This window comes from Gobio gobio (genome assembly GCF_949357685.1).
Source record: "Gobio gobio genome assembly, chromosome: 8".
Lineage (NCBI taxonomy): Eukaryota > Metazoa > Chordata > Actinopteri > Cypriniformes > Gobionidae > Gobio > Gobio gobio.
The window spans coordinates 36056074-36073332 of NC_137114.1; the positions used below are offsets into that span (position 1 = coordinate 36056074).

Here is a 17259-nt window from a genome sequence, read left to right on the forward strand (position 1 = left end):
ATGGTCTGATCTCTGATCAGTTTTATACATTTGTTTACGTTTTAATAACACATTTGTATAATTAAAGCTGCACTATGTAACTTTTCCATCCACTAGAGGTCGACTATTCGAAACAAAGGCTAGCTTGATGACGCCAAGTTAGAGCGCAGAATCTTGGGACATGTGATTGTGGTCTTCAACTCACAGCCGGTGGAAAAGAATCAGGATAGGATTCATGCAGAAATCAGTTTCATGGATGTGATTATTAACGTTACTGTAGTATGAAACAGAAGCAGGAGCAATTGTTAATAAGAAGAGCGCAACACCTCGCGAGCAGCGGGACCTTTATTATGGCATAGTCGCCGGCACCATTTCCGCTTTTCCGGTCATGAGTATGAGGTAACGCAGCTCTGTTTATCATAATTTAGATACATCTGAGTGTGTGGAAAATGATGTTATGACATTACTCTGTGCGTTCGCTCGGAGGCTGCTATGACATTTGTTCACACTGCAGTGAGAGTAAAGCCTTTCTGCAGAATAAAACCGGAAACCGAGGGTAACGCAGATATGACGCCATCGACAGGCGACTCCCTCACACGTCCCGGTTCCTTGGTTAGAATAGCAATTTTCTCACGATTTACAAATAGTTGGAAACATTTGGGATATTGTAAGTACTCAACTGAACAAACTATATAACACTGGCCTAGTGGTTTTTTGACATTTTACTGAAAATGTTTTACATAGTGCAACCTTAAAAGGAATAATAGTAGTTAATAGTCTCTTATTAGCCTGTTTAGCTAAGCTATCCATAGATCAAACAAAATAAGCCCTGAAAATGTATACAAGAACACACATTATACAGACACTTCATATTTAATGGCATTAGATGATTAGTTAATTGGATTCAATAAAACATACACTCATGCCCCTAAACAACCTCACTTCCATCCGGGTCACGGCACCAATGTATAGTGATGACTATACACTGCTTCATAAAGCTTCAAAACCTTTACAAATCGTTTGTTTCGAATCAGTGGTTCAGAGCGCCTATCAAACTGCCAAATATGTGTGATATCAGTAAACAAGTCTTTGTTACATCATAACTGTTACATTAATTTTTGTTGCATTTAGACTGTTTTGACCAACAGGCGTCACCAGCATGTGGTGTTTCAAACACTTCGAAACAGTGAATCACTTTGCGAAGCAATTGGTTCAGTTGATTCAAAGCTTTGAAAAGCTTTGTTTCTCCCATCACTACCAAAGTAACCCTTCCGGTTCTACTAAAGGCCCGGGTATACTTCGGCCTATACCCTAACCCCGTCCGCGCGCAGCCCAAATTTTGAGACCGCGCGGACGGTCCGTGTGCAACAGCGCATGCGCCAGCAGTACAGAAGAGTCCACTAGGTGGCAATACGCACAGTATTGAGCACAGTGTTCAGCCGTCGAAGAAGAGTGTGCAAAGACCGGTTTAAAAACAACTTTTTTATTCTTCAGTGTCTCTTCCAAGCTATGTTGCAATGGTGGATGTACTACAGTTCTTCTCCGATCATGCCCAGCGAATGTCCCGTTGATGACAGGACTCAGTGCTGCCCTCCGATGTCTGGTAGAGCATAGACACTTTTTTACTGCGCATGTGTCGAACGCGATCCTCCGCGCGCATCCGTTGTGTAGTATACTTTGAAAGACGCACGGACAGGGCTGCGCGCGTGACGTGTCCGGACGCGGTAAGTGAAGTATACCCGGGCCTTTGCACCGCTCAGAGAGGGATTTGAGAGGGAATTTCCGGCATGGGAGGAGGGCACACTAACTAAGACGCTAAAGACCGCAGCCTCTAGCGTCAGTCGCTAATGCACCTCTTGAGGCCGGGGACTAAGGTTTACTAGCTGGCCTCCATAGCACTCACCCCCATAAACTTCACTCCCATCCGGGTCCCGACTCCCGGCACCAATGTAACCCCTCTACTCTGACAGGGATTCGAACTGGTGTTTCCGGCAATGGAGGTGCATAAACAAGGACACTAAAGACCGCAGCCTCTAGCGTCAGTTGCTAGAGCTTCTCTTGAAGTCAGGGGAGTGAGGTTTACACGCACAGCTCTTTACTGCCTAGCCTCCATTACATAAAGACATCTAAATGAACCAAAAACAGGACATGATGTCACAAGATGCAACCCTAAAAAGGACAAAATGCAGCAGATCTTCATTTGTGTGCATCAAATGAATTCCTGGTGTTGTTTTGACCCCTTACACAGTTTATAAGCTCTTCATGAGTTGTCTGGTAAAAATACAATCATGTACGAGTGCATTTAGCCCAGAACAGAATGTTCTGTAAGTTCCATCACAAAATATACATCATAAAAGCTTCTCTTTTTTGTATCTTTAGGTTTGGTGTTAAAATTTTTCACAATTGCCCGAAATCGGAGGCAAATCGGTGCTCGTTCACGCGAGTGACTAGTGTGAATTATCAAAGACGCGTTCTGAGAGAAATTGACGATGCGTCGCCGATTCGAAATCTTGCTGTGTGAAGTGAGTTCTGACTGAAAATTACATCGGCAATGACCTACAGCCAATGAGAGAGCAAGATACAGGGCAGCAGTAAGTTTGGAATTATAGACCAGAATATCAGTATTTTAATAGATATACAATATTAACAATTATATCAAACAGAGAAAAAGCACAAACATTTGCTTGACCAGCCGCAACAGCAACACATTGCAAAATTATTTATTTACCTCAACTCTCTTCGCAGAACACACAATCCTTGCTCCCCGCATCTCCCCAACCATTTCATCCTCCATAATCTTATTTTCAGACAATTTGGTCATATTTAATAACAATTCCATTCCATCTGACGACTTTGAAAATCGTGTAATGTGAACTCTGCATAAGTAAAACAAGCCTAAATGTATTATTTCCTTGTTTAGGTCTGGAACAAAAGAACCAGGAGCACCGAAAGCGTGAACACACTCTAAGAATAGCATAAAAAAAGTACAATGGCAAAAAAAGTACACCAGTTGCATGCTCGGAAACTTTCAAATATTTGAAGTCTCTGTCTTGAATGGCGTGAAGGGGGTTGCTTTTGGATTTGAAAAGTGAACATTCAAAAGGGATTAACAATCGGCTATTATCTTGTGTAAATTTTGTAATCCACACCGGTCCATGTTAACAAGTTCAAAAGAAGAGGAAAAGAAAAGAAAGATGAAAGAACATGGATCGGATTGATGTGATAAGCTGCTTTAACAACAGCTCCCTCTGGGAGCACATGTAAGCTACCCAACTCTGTCAACTCTTCCGCTCCGCTCACAATAAAGCCTTTTGATTGGCGTTCATCATAATCCGTGTACAGATTCATAACTCTGGCTCCGTGTCTTTGAAGCAGAGTCGGTGAGCGGCCCGCTGTCAGAGTAATAGGCCGGAGGGTCGAGACAAAGGCAGACGTTGTGATTGAAACGTGGAGCGTGCTGGTGTTAGCGATGGTGTTGTGTTGTTTCAAGAAACCCCAGGGAGGGGCTCTGACATTGAAGACGGGTTAAAACCTGTTTTACATTCAAGTGGCAGGCCTCAGTTCATTAGTGTGAGGATCATTCCCTCTTGACGACTAAAGGAATTGCATACTAAAGAAGCTGAGTTGTTGGGAAGAAAAGGCGAATGGCCGGACCGTGTGCGTGCGCATACGATAACTCGACTGTGACCCGAAGTTTCTCCTCTAAAATATCCTCCACGGCCATCTCTTAAGAGCAGACTGACATATAAACAGGAATTAGTTCTCTTTTAGGGCTCGTTTTGGCAATAAATCGGGGAGAACATGGCGCTTTTCAGTGATCTTGTGTCGCAAATAGACATATTACGATAACAACAAATGAAGTTCGGTTTAACATACCGGTTCCACATGATGGAAATGCAGCTCTGTGTGATTATGAACTCAGTTCATGTAACGCAGGTGTGTGAAGTCTGGCTTGTGGGGATGTGTTTGGGCGCTGTGCCCTTTAGCAGTGTGGCGGCCCCTGTAGACGCCCTGAATTTGAAGCAGAGCTGCGTGCTCTGAGGGAGAGACAGACAGACCGCGGGCCTACTGCACTGAGACACGCCCGGAATCAGTAACTAACGAACTGCACCAAAACACCAGAGAATGAGGAGGAGTTGGAGAATAGGCAAGAAAAGCATGGAGGACGTCGGTCTGACATATTTTCACTTCGTTCTTCAGCTCTCAATGTTGGGGAGTAAACAACTAAATGCAGTGACACAAGTGTAGCTACATTTATTATAGTGTTATAGTAGCTCGGCGGTTTTCTAAACAGCTTTTTGATAAAAGTCGGCATGGAACTGAAGTTGTGATAGTCTTTTCTTCTCTATTGAGACCGTATATGCGAGTTAAACAGCTTTTTTAACAAGATAAATATAGGACGGGATTTTGTCCATGGGGAATTGATGGGATGGTAGTGGTTTGTTATTGGTCGATCTCATGTGAGTGACAGGTTGTCCCGCCCTCGTGCCAGAAAACACGTCATCAGAGAGGAGATATCACTGCAAGAGCGAGGGAACGTTTTTTTGATTAAAGATTCATTTTAAAAGATTTATTTACAAATATTTACACGGATAAATCATTTATAATAGATACTGCAATATTCCGTTAAAGAAAAAAAAACGTATAGTTTGATTTCATAATTAAAACATTTTTTATACAAAACTATTATGTCTTCATCGCATGCACCATTCAAAAATTGTATTATAGAAATTGTCTCATTATTTGACAATGAAATAACATTTCTTTTGTTCTTTATTTCTTCTTCAAATGTTATAAAAGAATTGGTAATGGAACCAGGAGAATCTGTAAATTCCTTATGATCCTCAATCCCTGTATTTTGTTTAAATGTATATGCATAAATTTAAATGTATCAGAGGAGTAAAGAGTACCTGAAAACCATACTCAAGTAAAAGTACATATACCTTAAAGCGAAAATGACTTTGTTACAGGTTACAAGTCACCAATTCCGATACCACTTGAGTAAAAGTCTTAGAGTATCTGATTTTAACAGCAAGTATTTTACTCTTACTGAATGTAGGCTCAAAGATGCACTAGTCCGCAACACCTAAAGGTCCGTTCACACCAAGGACGATAACTGTAAAGATAACGATAAAGAAATATTCAAAAAATCTGAATGTTAAAGAATAGCAGGGTTCACACCACAGCTATAATGATAACGGCACAGAGAAACAATATCATTAGAATCACTTTCAGAATGATTTTATCCAGCTGATGAACTATAAAAACATGTCGGCCAATCAGAATCCATCCTGGTTTAGGAGCTCCAACATTTAAAGCGGCAGACAAGCGTGCGCATAGAATAAACAGAGCGATATCGTCCGCTGGTGTGGACGCTAATATAGTTATCGTTCTTGGTGTGAACGGGGAGAAATGCCAGTGAAAACAAATTAAAACTGAACACCTCAAAATTGCAATAAATCAAGTTCGACGCTCTTAAACGTCTACAAACACTCAAGTCTCATTTTAGCTCAAGTGCTCAAAAAGGGCGTAAGTAAACCAACATCCTTCAAAAAGATCTCTTTAAATGCACAATATGTCATTTTCGCCGCTAGAGGTCACAAGGCGTAGCTTGATGACGCCTTGATTTTTGCAGAATCATGGGAGTTGTTGTCTTCACCTCAGCTGATGAAAAAGGATCTGACGGGACTCGGGCAGAAATCATATTCATGGATGAGCTAATATATTAAATATTTATTAACGTTACTGTAGTATGAAGTAGAGTGGGGCTGAAAGCTGTTGGAGCGGATCGAGCGATTGCTAATGAGAGACAAGCGCGACACGGGGCTCGAGAGCAGTGGAGCTTTTATTATGCCACAGATGAACGCTTCCGCTTCTTCCAGTCATGCATATGTGGGGTAACAGCTCTGTTTTATCATATTAGATACATCTGAGTGTTTTGAAAATTGTTATAATGCTACTCTGTGCGTTCGCTTGGCGGCTACTATGAGACACTTGCACACTTCAGTAAGCTAGATCGATATTAGGCATGGTAAAACATGGTACTCGCGGTAAATCAAGAAAACCAGACAAATAAAACCTGAAATCGAGGGTAACGCGGATTCGATAGGCGATGCACGGTCCGTGTACTGGTAAAAATTGCTTATTTCTCTGGATTTAAACATTCTTGGAAGCATTTGGGATAATGCAAGTACACAAACAAAATACAAAATATATAACATTGTTTTAGTGGTTTTTGGATATTTTTATAATATGAAAAAATCTTACATATTGTGCCTTTAATATAATGGATAAATAAAATAATGTTAGAGGATTAGTTCACTTTTAAATAAACTTTTGCTGATAATTTACTCACCCCCAATGTCATCCAAGATGTCCATGTCTTTCTTCCTTCAGTCGAAAATAAATTACGTTTTTTGATGAAAACATTCCAGGATTGTTCTCCATATAATAGACTTCAATGGGCCCCAAACGGTTCAAGGTCCAAATGACAGTTTCAGTGCAGCTTCAAAGGGCTTTAAGCGATACCAGACGATGAATAAGGGTCTTATCTAGCGAAACGATCAGTTTCTGTGAGAAACCGAGCAGTATTTATGCTATTATTTTACCTCTTATCAGACGAACGTGATCATCTCTGAGCTCCGCCATAACTTCCGCTAGGTGAGGTCAAAATACGAGCCTGATCATAGATATATATCGATCGTAGATGCCTCATTTTACTGATCCATGCAAGCGCTAATGAGGAATCTACGTATACATCTATGACCAGGCTCGTATTTTGACCTCACTTAGCGGAAGTTATGGCGGAGCTCAGAGATGATCACGTTTGTCTGATAAGAGGTAAAATAATAGCATAAATTCTGCTCGGTTTCTCGCAGAAACGTATCGTTTCGTAGATAAGAACCTTATTCAACTCGAACTTTCTGCTAGTAATTGTCACTTAACTACAGTAACTATTTCTTTAAAATAGTTGCTGGACTGTAGTGTAATCTAACAAGTGTGTTGATTGGGAAAAGCTACATCTTCGGCAACACTGTCAGCTTGTTAACCTCTAAAGGCCACCAACATGACATTTCCGCCTTGTGCAGCGCTGAATTCATGCCACCTTAAGCATCAAACCTGTCCTTCTCAGAAATTGCGGGAGACAAATGTGCTTGCATAGTCCCCATTTATGTACATATTCATAGACTCATTATGTACTGTAAATAGCACTGAAGGTCATGCATAAACAAATAGTCTGTAACCAGTGATAAACACTCCCAATCAACATACAATGAATGTCATTGGTTTTTAAAGTGTGCATATAGAATGTTCTGCATTTCACATTAACATAAATATACTTTTTTTATTTTTTTATTTAAGCCACACGGTGAAAAACAGCAGACATGCATGAACATCATCAGCCAATCAGGCTTCAGGTTCAAAAGTCACAGCAAAGGCAATCATCTGCCTCTTCATGTCTTAAAGACTCGAAATAAAAATGAAAACCTGACAAAATTCTAAATGTGTTCTGGAATTTACAAAACACCACCAGCAACAATTATTAAATGCATTTATATGCTGACAGATAAGTGCCATAATTTCTCTGAGGACTCGTACAAGGTCTTTGATAAAAACAACAGCCACCGTGACAAGAAACCTACAACGACACACACAAAAATATCTTTTGGATGACAATAATTAGAATATATAATCAAATAAATAAGCAGCCCTTTTTGAAGATGTACAAACAGAAGTGGAACGACTAATGAAAGAAGCAGCGCACATGTTCCAGAGTCCCCCGGCCGGCGCTATTAACAAACCTCGCACGCATACAGATCAACACGCCTGTCTGTTTACCGCAAATCCCTCCCTCCAGAGACGCCACCTGCCCTTGATATCTGACACAACCCGCACTCACGTTTTGTTTGGAACTTTTTACTATTTAACAACTTTTTGTCATTACAATTTCACAGTTGTAATTAATTAACCCCTAATAGTGGTGCAGAAATCTGAATGACATTAGAAGAAGCTTATTTTGGGTTCAACACAAGTTAGTGAAGTGATGGGAGTCGCCAAGCGCTGTACTACAATAAACATGAGGCTAAAACACACTGTAAAACATATTTTTAAGTACAGTCAACTTGGCTATATAAGTCATTTCAACTTAAATGACATTAAACTGAAATTGCTTAACATATTTTGAGGAGATACAGTAATGTAAAAACATATGCTGTCATGACTTATTGATCATGTCATTTTTACAGTATACTGTTTTAGAAGAATAACCACAAAACTTAAACATTATACTGTTTATTAAATAATTTGCCAACATTATCTGTGCAATTTTATATGGAATATTTCATCTCCTGTCAAAACCATGACAGGAGGTAGACTTGTATATAACAAATTCAATAAGCAATTCTTTTACTCTAGTGTCATGTTTAGAGAATGAATGTTTAAGTTTTATGTGATTGCATTTTGAAAGTGTGTATTTTAGTTTATTTATCTGTAGTTTATATTAGTGCCTTGCCCACTGCTGTTATTGTTAACTAAAACTATTAATAGTCTTTATTATAATTGAACCAAATATTGGCAACACTTTACAATAAGGTCTCATTTGTTAACATTAAGCATTAACTAACATGAACTAGCAATAAGCAATACATTTTTGCTTTGTTAATATTAGCCTACTTAATAAAAATGTTCATGTTGGTTCACAGTACATTAATGTAAGAGATACAATTTTGTATTAGTAAATGTTGAGATTTAGGGTACATTTATGCGACAATGTCTACTAAAAATGAAAAAGTTTTCCTTTTTCCGCGTACAGACGACAACGTTCCCAAAACGGTCCTCGTTCACACGGATCTGCAAAAACGACTAAAAACGCTGTATTATGCTGTGTGGCCAGTAGTTGGCGATGTCACTTTGCAACAAAACAATATGCGCCTAGACTGAACACATTATGCGTATGACAATGACGATAATGGTATCGTTTTCCAAAACTTGCACTTTGAATCCTGTTTTCAAAAGTTTGTGTTTTCAGGCCCCCAAAACGCTGTTGTCGTGTAAATGAACAGTCAAAACGCATGAAAAGTTTTCAGTTTTTTGGTTGAAAACGATTAGCCAAAATGAATAAATGCGGTAAAAGTATTGTTCATTGTTAACCCATGTATTTACCTAAGGAAACGTTTATACGACAGATATACTGAAAATGGAGATGATAATGGTATCGTTTTCAAAAACGTTTTCAGGCCCCCCAAAACACCGTTGTCGTGCCAAATTAGTCGAAAACGGTGTTGTGTAAACGCCCCTAAAACTAATAAAAAATTTGAAAGGTTGTTTTGGCAACTAACTGAAATAAGTTTAAGTAGCAAAATCACTACAACTGAAATAAAAATAAGTTAAGCTAAATAGAAATATTTAAAACAAACAAACTATGTAAAAATGAGAGCCACATAATGGAATTACTAAAACTTAAAAAATATGTATTAAAAAAACCTTAATCAAAATATTAATAAATACTATAAATACTAAAATAACACTTCCCTATAGACTTCTATTCTAAATACAATATGTAAGTGCATTTTACTGTACTTTTCATTGAACTTGTTTTGAATCTGAATCATTCCTTTAGCACCACTGATTGTTTATCCAAAATAACAGACAGGAAAAATGAGCAAGTGACAACAATTTAATCTGTGATATGACATTTTGGATAACACTCTTGGATTACTCCTCGAAGGTACGATGTGTAAATTTGCTTTTAACATGGGAAAAAACCTGGATTTAGACATTTAGAGTTGACTGATTCTATAAGTGTGCAATGTGCGCTGATTAAATGTACAGTAAACATACACACACTCCAGTAGAGTGAATCACTGTTTGAGCACGTGGTCCGCACACACATGCCTGACGCCACATCTCGCCTCAACCGATTATATACGCACCAAAGACAGTATGCTTTAAATAAAAAATAGCTATACTTTGGATTCATGCATAATAAAAGAAACATTGCTTTCATCTCTGTTGAGAGAAGAGCTGGAAGATGAAGTCTAGAAGTTCTTATAAAATCTACAAGGAGTGATTTTATTGAATAAGACTAGAGCAGGAAATCTGAAGGGAATTGTGAGAGACGCGAGGTAATCATTTGAAAATAAATCTCAAAGAATGAGGACAAAACAATGGAAAAATGCTGCATGATGTAGAAAACATGAACAAAACAACAAAAACAAAAAACGCTCTGATATTGTAACACTTCACAGTAAGGTTCAGTTTGTTAACATTGTTTAATGCAACCATATTTTCACAGCATTTATTAAACTTGTCACCAAGTCATAATTATAGATATATATACACAAACATTTAAATTATAGATTTAATTGTTATACATTATAACAAATATATATTTTTTTTGTATAAATAAACTAATGTATCGTCACAAAGAACAATAGTATATTTATAAATTAATGCTGTAGTTATTATCAGTTAATGCATTAACTAATGTTAGAAAATCAAACCTTATTGTAAAGTGTTACCAAAAGAAATATCAGAACTCTTATTTCTAAATCACGTCACTATATAAAATAGTGAACATGCTCAACAGTTGAACAACCAAGATGCTGAACTAATTGTCCAGTAAGTGCTTCATTTTAATGTTTCAGCACTCATATCCCACAACCAACAGAACAATGACAAAGGAAAAATATGAATTTATGTCACTGGCCCTTTTGTAAGCAGTGGGACAGCTCATGTTTAGCAGTGTAAGAAACACAAAAACTCACTCAACCCAATAAATCAAGCACTAGAGTACTGCACAATAATCTTGGTAGAAGCCACAACTCCACACCGACCTGAAACCAGGTTTGCCTTTTCTCTTAAAGTCGTTTATGAATACAGAACTCTGGCTCTGGGTCAGTGCAAAAGGCCATTTCAACTCGGAGTCTCGTCTCACTTGTCTTGGCCTTTTTCTTCAGCGCCACGTCTCTCGCGGCGGGCTCTGCACTCTGCGCACTCCCCGCCTTCATCTCCCCCGTGCTCTTCCTCATCCTCATCGTGAATAATCTCCACCTCCAGGCGGCCGATGTAGAGCGATACCGCGCACAGCCAGAAGAGGGCGGCGCTGGACACCACAGCCGTGTGGAGAAGCACAGCCGGCAGAGAGAGGAGCATGATTCTCCTCAGAGTCAGAAGACTGCCCACGTACGACGCTCCACCGAACGACACGCAAACTCCGCCCAGGATGAAGAACGCTGGAAGAGAACAGGAAGAAACCTTTCAGAACAGGAATAGAATTTAGGTTTGTTTTTCAAAAACTCGCGCACACACACAAACAAATGACAGAGCTGAGAGGAAAAGGACTGAGAGCATGCTAAAAAAAAAAAAAGGGAGATTGAGAAGATGTAGTACCGTATCCAGCCTCTCGGCCCACATCACTCTGTACAAACGCAATAACGCCAATCCCTGTTGCCAGGAGACCATTCCGGAACCAGGACAAAAAACCTGCAAAAAATTAAATGAATAAAGTTGCTTAAGTTACACGTTTATCCACCTAGATGCCTAAATATCCAAATCTAGGGGTGGTCGATATGACCAAAATCTTATCACGATAGGATATTTCACGATAATGACATATCTAACAATATAGTTATTTTTGCTTTAAAGCAGCACTAGGTAACTTTTCAACCTTTAGAATATATTTTCAAACCTCTTGTGATGATACATCGACTTACAATAGGTTGAATAACACGTCTGCCATAGCCTGATGGGGTCTGTATCGTTTTTAATCGTACTTTTAAACTTCGGTAGTAACCCGAGAAAAGAAAGAACTACAAAATTCGACTGCTTTACGGCATATACGTCACTTCCACCACCACCCCCACTTCCTTGAATTCGGACGTGCGAGCCAAACTATAATTTGTTTGCCGAATGTTGTAGTCATGGCCGAAGCAGCACAGAAAAATAAGAAAGCAAAGGTTTTGTCGGAGGAAAGCAAAAAGAGGAAAGGAGAAAGTGATCGGATTAAAGGCAGGACGAGGATCAACATTGGGCCAGCGTTTGCTCGTTGGCGTGAGCTGGAGGAGGAGGGGCTACATTCTTGCAAGTAAATACATATAAGACGTACAAAATCATATTTTAGGATACCTAACATGTCTGTGATATTGGTTTATTTGTCTTGCCTCAAGCTATAATGCAAATCGATTTTTCAAATTTGCAGATTCATCTAGGGTAGCTTGATATTATAATATTGACGATATATTGTTATTACCTACCACTCAAACAGTGAATTGAAGTATCATATAGATTCTGTAAAACGGGAACCAATAGACTAGGCTACTATAATGACGCTGGCTTGTAAACGTGAGCCTCGCGATCATTTGGCGTTTGAAAAAAATAAAACCCATGAAATTATATTCATATGACATGCTGAAACATATGCCACTGTACCTGGGATGAAGACATTTCACACGCGACGCAAGCAGAACACCTGCATGTGAACTCCATAGACAGGTGAACTCCTGCTGCAGTGTTCAGGGCTATCATAGTAACTATGACATAGTTGTCATGTCAACAAATGCACGTGCGATGCATCCACTGATGTAGAATGACAGTTTACGACAGTAGTAGAGGACACTACTGTTTCCCAACTGTAGGGGGACCCCGAGAGCAAAAACTACCTAGTGGTGCTTTAAATAAGCAATGGTCATGATTATCATTACCATTTTCAATATCATTTAAGCTAACACAGTTTATGCTCTTAAAATACTTAAAAGAACCAGAAGTTTCAACTGACTTCAGCGTTGTGTATAAATGGAATATTGAATAGAGGGCAGGGTTTTATTTTAGCGCACATCCTCTCCATCTCTTGCTCGGTTGGAAGGGAGCGGTTAAGGATATTCTAGCCAAGCCATCAATAACTGACGTCAGATACCCCTTTTCCACCAAGGCAGTGCTGGTGCTAGTTCGGAGCCAGAGCCTAGTTTCAAATCGGTTCTTTGTGTTTTCACCAAGGGGGTAATCCAGCCCCCGGAAAGCGTACCTTCCATAGGGGCAGCCATTGCTAACCAAGTCATCACCTGCTGTTAGCATCCCATTGACTCCCATTCATTTAGGCGTCACTTTGACAGCGAATAACTTTACATCTGAGGCGTTTAAAGACTCCATTTGTCCATTGTTTATTTCTAAAGAAACACGACAATGTATAAAAGGCTCCATTACCTTGTATCTTACACTATCGCCATTTTTGTAAAAAAATAGGCTAACGATTGCATCATAACCACGCGACAACCGGCGCGCAGTAGAGAAATTACCATATAGACCCAAGGAGAAGCTTGCAGGCAATATTTTACTGTCTATGAGGCAATCGGGGGGACGTGGAGGCATAAAGTCCGATAAAGTTAAGGGAGAAGCATGTGGAGAAGCCCATAGAGAGCCAAAAGCAACGCAAAAGCTGCTTGTTTGTAATCTCCATCTATACAAATGACGGCGAACTGCATGAATGCATTGGATTCGCTGTGTTTTAATGCCGATGTAGGATCGTAAAGCCATGTGAATCAATAGTAACGCACCGTTCGCCATTGTTGATGGAAGGCTTGTTCGCAGCGGGGAAAAAAGCGAGAGCATATGACTTCTTATGCTTTTGATTAGGGATCGACCGATATGGATTTTTTATTGCCGATGCCGATACCGATTTTTTGTGGACATCTGTCTGTAAATAATGCAGGGGAAAAAATATCGGTGAACGCAGCAGCCTTGTATCGGCCGATGCGATACACGTAAAAATTGCAAATATCGGCCAGATATATCGGCCGGCCGATATATCGGTCTAACACTACTTTTGATTCACTCATGCATTTTTTTTATATCATACGCGGATCAGTTTGCGCAGCGCCGATGCATCTCGAAAAAAGCCTGGTGTGTTTGTTTTTCCCGCTGCCTCGCTAGCGTTGCTGAGAAAGATGAGACGTATACAGTGACGCAAGACCTGGCTCTGTTGTGGCTCTCAGCATGTGGAAAGGCAAACCGGTTCTTAGAAGGCTCCTCAGTCGAACCAACTATGAACTGGGACTAGCACTGGCTCTGAACTAGCACCCGGTTCATTCTGGTGGAAAAGGGGAAAGAGAGGTAATGCCATTCCTAAACCGAAGCAAATTTTCAGATTTCGATTAAAGATTACCACAACAAACTATTTTTTTTCTTTGCATCAACTTGCACGGGTTAATTGTTCACCACAAGACTAGTAGTGTGTAAATAGGGTCACTTTTGATTTCACAACGACTTTAAATCTTTGCATATATGCATATTTTATGCAAGCATATGCATTTTAAATTTGATTATGCTGTTCACAGAGCTTCAAATTAAAGTCTGTAATGTGATGACCTTGTAGGGAAAGCAAGGAAGACTTTTTTTTATAAAAATGGGGAAAAAATTCACTTTTGCACTTTATTACAATAACAACAATTTTGGTTGGTAAATGAAAAGTTCACCCAAACAATAGTCTTGCATTATGTATTCACAATCATGTAATTCCAAACCTTTATGAACATCTTCCATTCAACACAAAATCAAAATGATAAATGTGCTCGTTGCTCAAAAAATACCATAGAAGTATAATAGTCTATATGACTTGAGAAGACTTGGAATAAATTGCACAAGAGCTTTGTATGAGGAAAAGAACAAATACATTTTGTTATTCACTGATAATATTTTGCTCCAGCAAGATGTTGATCATGGAATCAGGAGAATTTCAGACTGATTTTATGAAATGGATTAAGCAGTTAAATAAAAAGATCTGATTTGTTAAAAAAAAAGGGCACAAAATGATATTGAAAGGAACTTGTCCTTCAAAAAAAATTTATCAGGCGACTTCAGAAGATTCATTTTCTATTTGTCAATACGCCTATTTTGTGTTCTGGACAGATTATATCTCACCTGTTTCATGAGACTTCCGCAGCATCTAGAAAATGAAGTAATATTAGAGTTTATAAACAGATCATTTGGTAGTTATATCAATAGAGATTAGACATAAAAATATGGTACTACCATTATTATGATTATTATTGGCATGTAACATAGGGTGACCATATTTTGATTACCGAAAACCAGGACACTCGGCCCAGCTATGACATATTCAAATGATACTCGAAGTTTACTCAAAGATTCTTTATTCATTTCAATACAATTAAAAAAAAAAAAAAAAAAAAAAAAAAAAAAAAAAAATTATAAAAAAAAAAAAAAAAATTATATATATATATATATATATATATATATATATATATATATATATATATATATATATATATATATATATATATATATATATATATATATATATATATATATATATATATTTTTTTTTTTAAGGCCAGGACAGGACTTGAAAACAGGACATGTCCTGGGAAAACAGGACGTTTGGTCACCCTAATGTAGCATAACATGGTAATGCCATGGTTTTCTGACACAACACCATGTTAAATAACACGATTTTGTACCATCGTGGAACCATATTCTTTTGATTAGCATATGAATAAAATGGAGCATGAATATAGTAACATGATATAAGTTACTACCAAGCGTACCACAGTACCACCAGTACCTACTTTTCGTAATTAGTTTAATTTATCAAATTAAAGTTTGTAAATTTAAACAACGAATACAATACATGTAAAGTGAGAGCATCAGGAAGAGTGAGTGAGTGTTTGTGTTTACCAGCGCATCGGCTTTATCTAGTTCAGTGATGTACTGTTGCTCCACTGCTCGTGTTCTGTTCAGCGGGTTTTTCTCCGCCGCGCGTCGCGCGCTCCCCCGGTGAAGCGCGCGCGCTGGAGTCCACACACACTGCAGCACCGACCGCCGCGCGACCTGAGAGAACGGACACGCAAGCCGAGACAACCGCCTGCACGTTAACCAACTTATGGAAGCCATCGTTTACGATGGAGGAAAAACCCAAAACACGACCTTTACCCGACCTCTGAACTTTGCCACTGCCGGTGAGTGTGCGTAAAGACGCAGCCTCTTGCTCGCAGGAGTGCGCGTGGATTTCAGTGGCGCCATCTATCATTACTTCCACTGTATGATGAATGTATTTATGAGTTAATTTTTAATGTCCCTGATACGTTTATTTACATATCTTTGTTACGTAGTACTATATTTGAAAATATATAATTTAGGTTTAAGGGGTTTTAAGGGTACAATCGTAGGAAGATACTGTCGACATTGTGTCCACAAAGTGGCGCCAAAACACAACAAACCTAAACCTTGTGCTGTTCTTCTTTCCCCTAAAAACGTTGTGTACAATAAGACATTGGCATATCAAGCCATAGTGACTTTATGTCATAATTTAGCCTTTTTATAATTATGATATGTGGCGGAAATGGGCTTCAATAATATGTGGACCAGTAACAAAGTCTAGTGGTGTTGTCCAAAAGTAACTGATCGATTTGTATAATATATACATACATACAGTGCTGGGTAGATTAATAACAAATTATAATCCATTATTAAATACAAATTACATGATGGAAACTGTAGTTAGTAACGTAATTACATTACACATTTTAGACTACTTTTAGATTACTTTTATCACATACATTTAAATAGGATAATAGAAAGAAAAAAAACAATCATCAACAAAATGACGTGCATTAAACATTATAGCCCTCCAGATTTTCCCAAACTGGGGTTTGTGAAGGAACTTTAGAGGGTTCGTAAATTGATGAAAATGTAGGCTATTAATTAATTAAATCATGAAAATATAAAATCTTTAAAAAAAAACAAATAATGCACTCAAAAGATGAAATATTTTATTTATTTTTATTCTGTGTTGCCTAACTTGTGTAATTACACCAAACTGGAAGATTCCTATTGATACATAAGCAATAGGCTGTTTTAGAAAGGAAGTTTTAAAAGATAAAAAATAAGAATTAGTGAGAATCAATACATTCTGAATAATTCACTGTCATATTGTAAATATGAAGTTATCATGTAATCAATAAAAATGTAACTGTATTCTGATCATGAGCATTTTAAAATGTAATATTATAATTTTTTGGAATATATACAAATATTTAATCATTTCTGTTATATGATGCATATTTGGATGCCTACAGCAAGTCACACTTAAAATACGTTAAAACGAATAACATTTATATATTAAAAATGTATAACAAGCACACTTTTAAAGCAAAACATTTCACAAAAATCAGTTTATTCGGTTTCATATTAGCCATTGGAAAATTTGTATATTTTGCAACTTGGTAGCTGGTGGTTATCAGCTAGTTAAACACTCACCATGTTCCA

At 38.2% G+C, this 17259-nt stretch overlaps 1 protein-coding gene across 1 annotated transcript; it reads right to left on the reverse strand.

Annotated features, from left to right (window-relative positions):
- Window positions 1–9642: 9642 nt before the first annotated feature.
- On the reverse strand, window positions 9643–15949 carry tmem160 (transmembrane protein 160). The gene is made up of 4 exons (XM_079823396.1): window positions 15670–15949; window positions 14893–14917; window positions 11371–11463; window positions 9643–11213 (listed from the first exon to the last, which is right to left on the reverse strand). Exons 1-4 carry the CDS (start codon window positions 15883–15885, stop codon window positions 10912–10914), a joined length of 636 nt encoding a protein of 211 aa, XP_079679522.1. The 5' UTR covers window positions 15886–15949; the 3' UTR covers window positions 9643–10911.
- Between the last annotated feature and the right edge of the window lie 1310 nt (window positions 15950–17259).

What these genes read in the sequence shown, in the direction of transcription:
- tmem160 (XM_079823396.1), bottom strand. Translation starts at nt 15,885, where the DNA reads ATGGCTTCCATAAGTTGGTTAACGTGCAGGCGGTTGTCTCGGCTTGCG. An exon ending in TAGATAAAGCCGATGCGCTG is followed by an intron (nt 14,918 to 15,669) that starts GTAAACACAAAC and finishes TTCATTTTCTAG; the next exon opens with ATGCTGCGGAAGTCTCATGA. An exon ending in GGGCCGAGAGGCTGGATACG is followed by an intron (nt 11,214 to 11,370) that starts GTACTACATCTT and finishes GTTCTCTTCCAG; the next exon opens with CGTTCTTCATCCTGGGCGGA.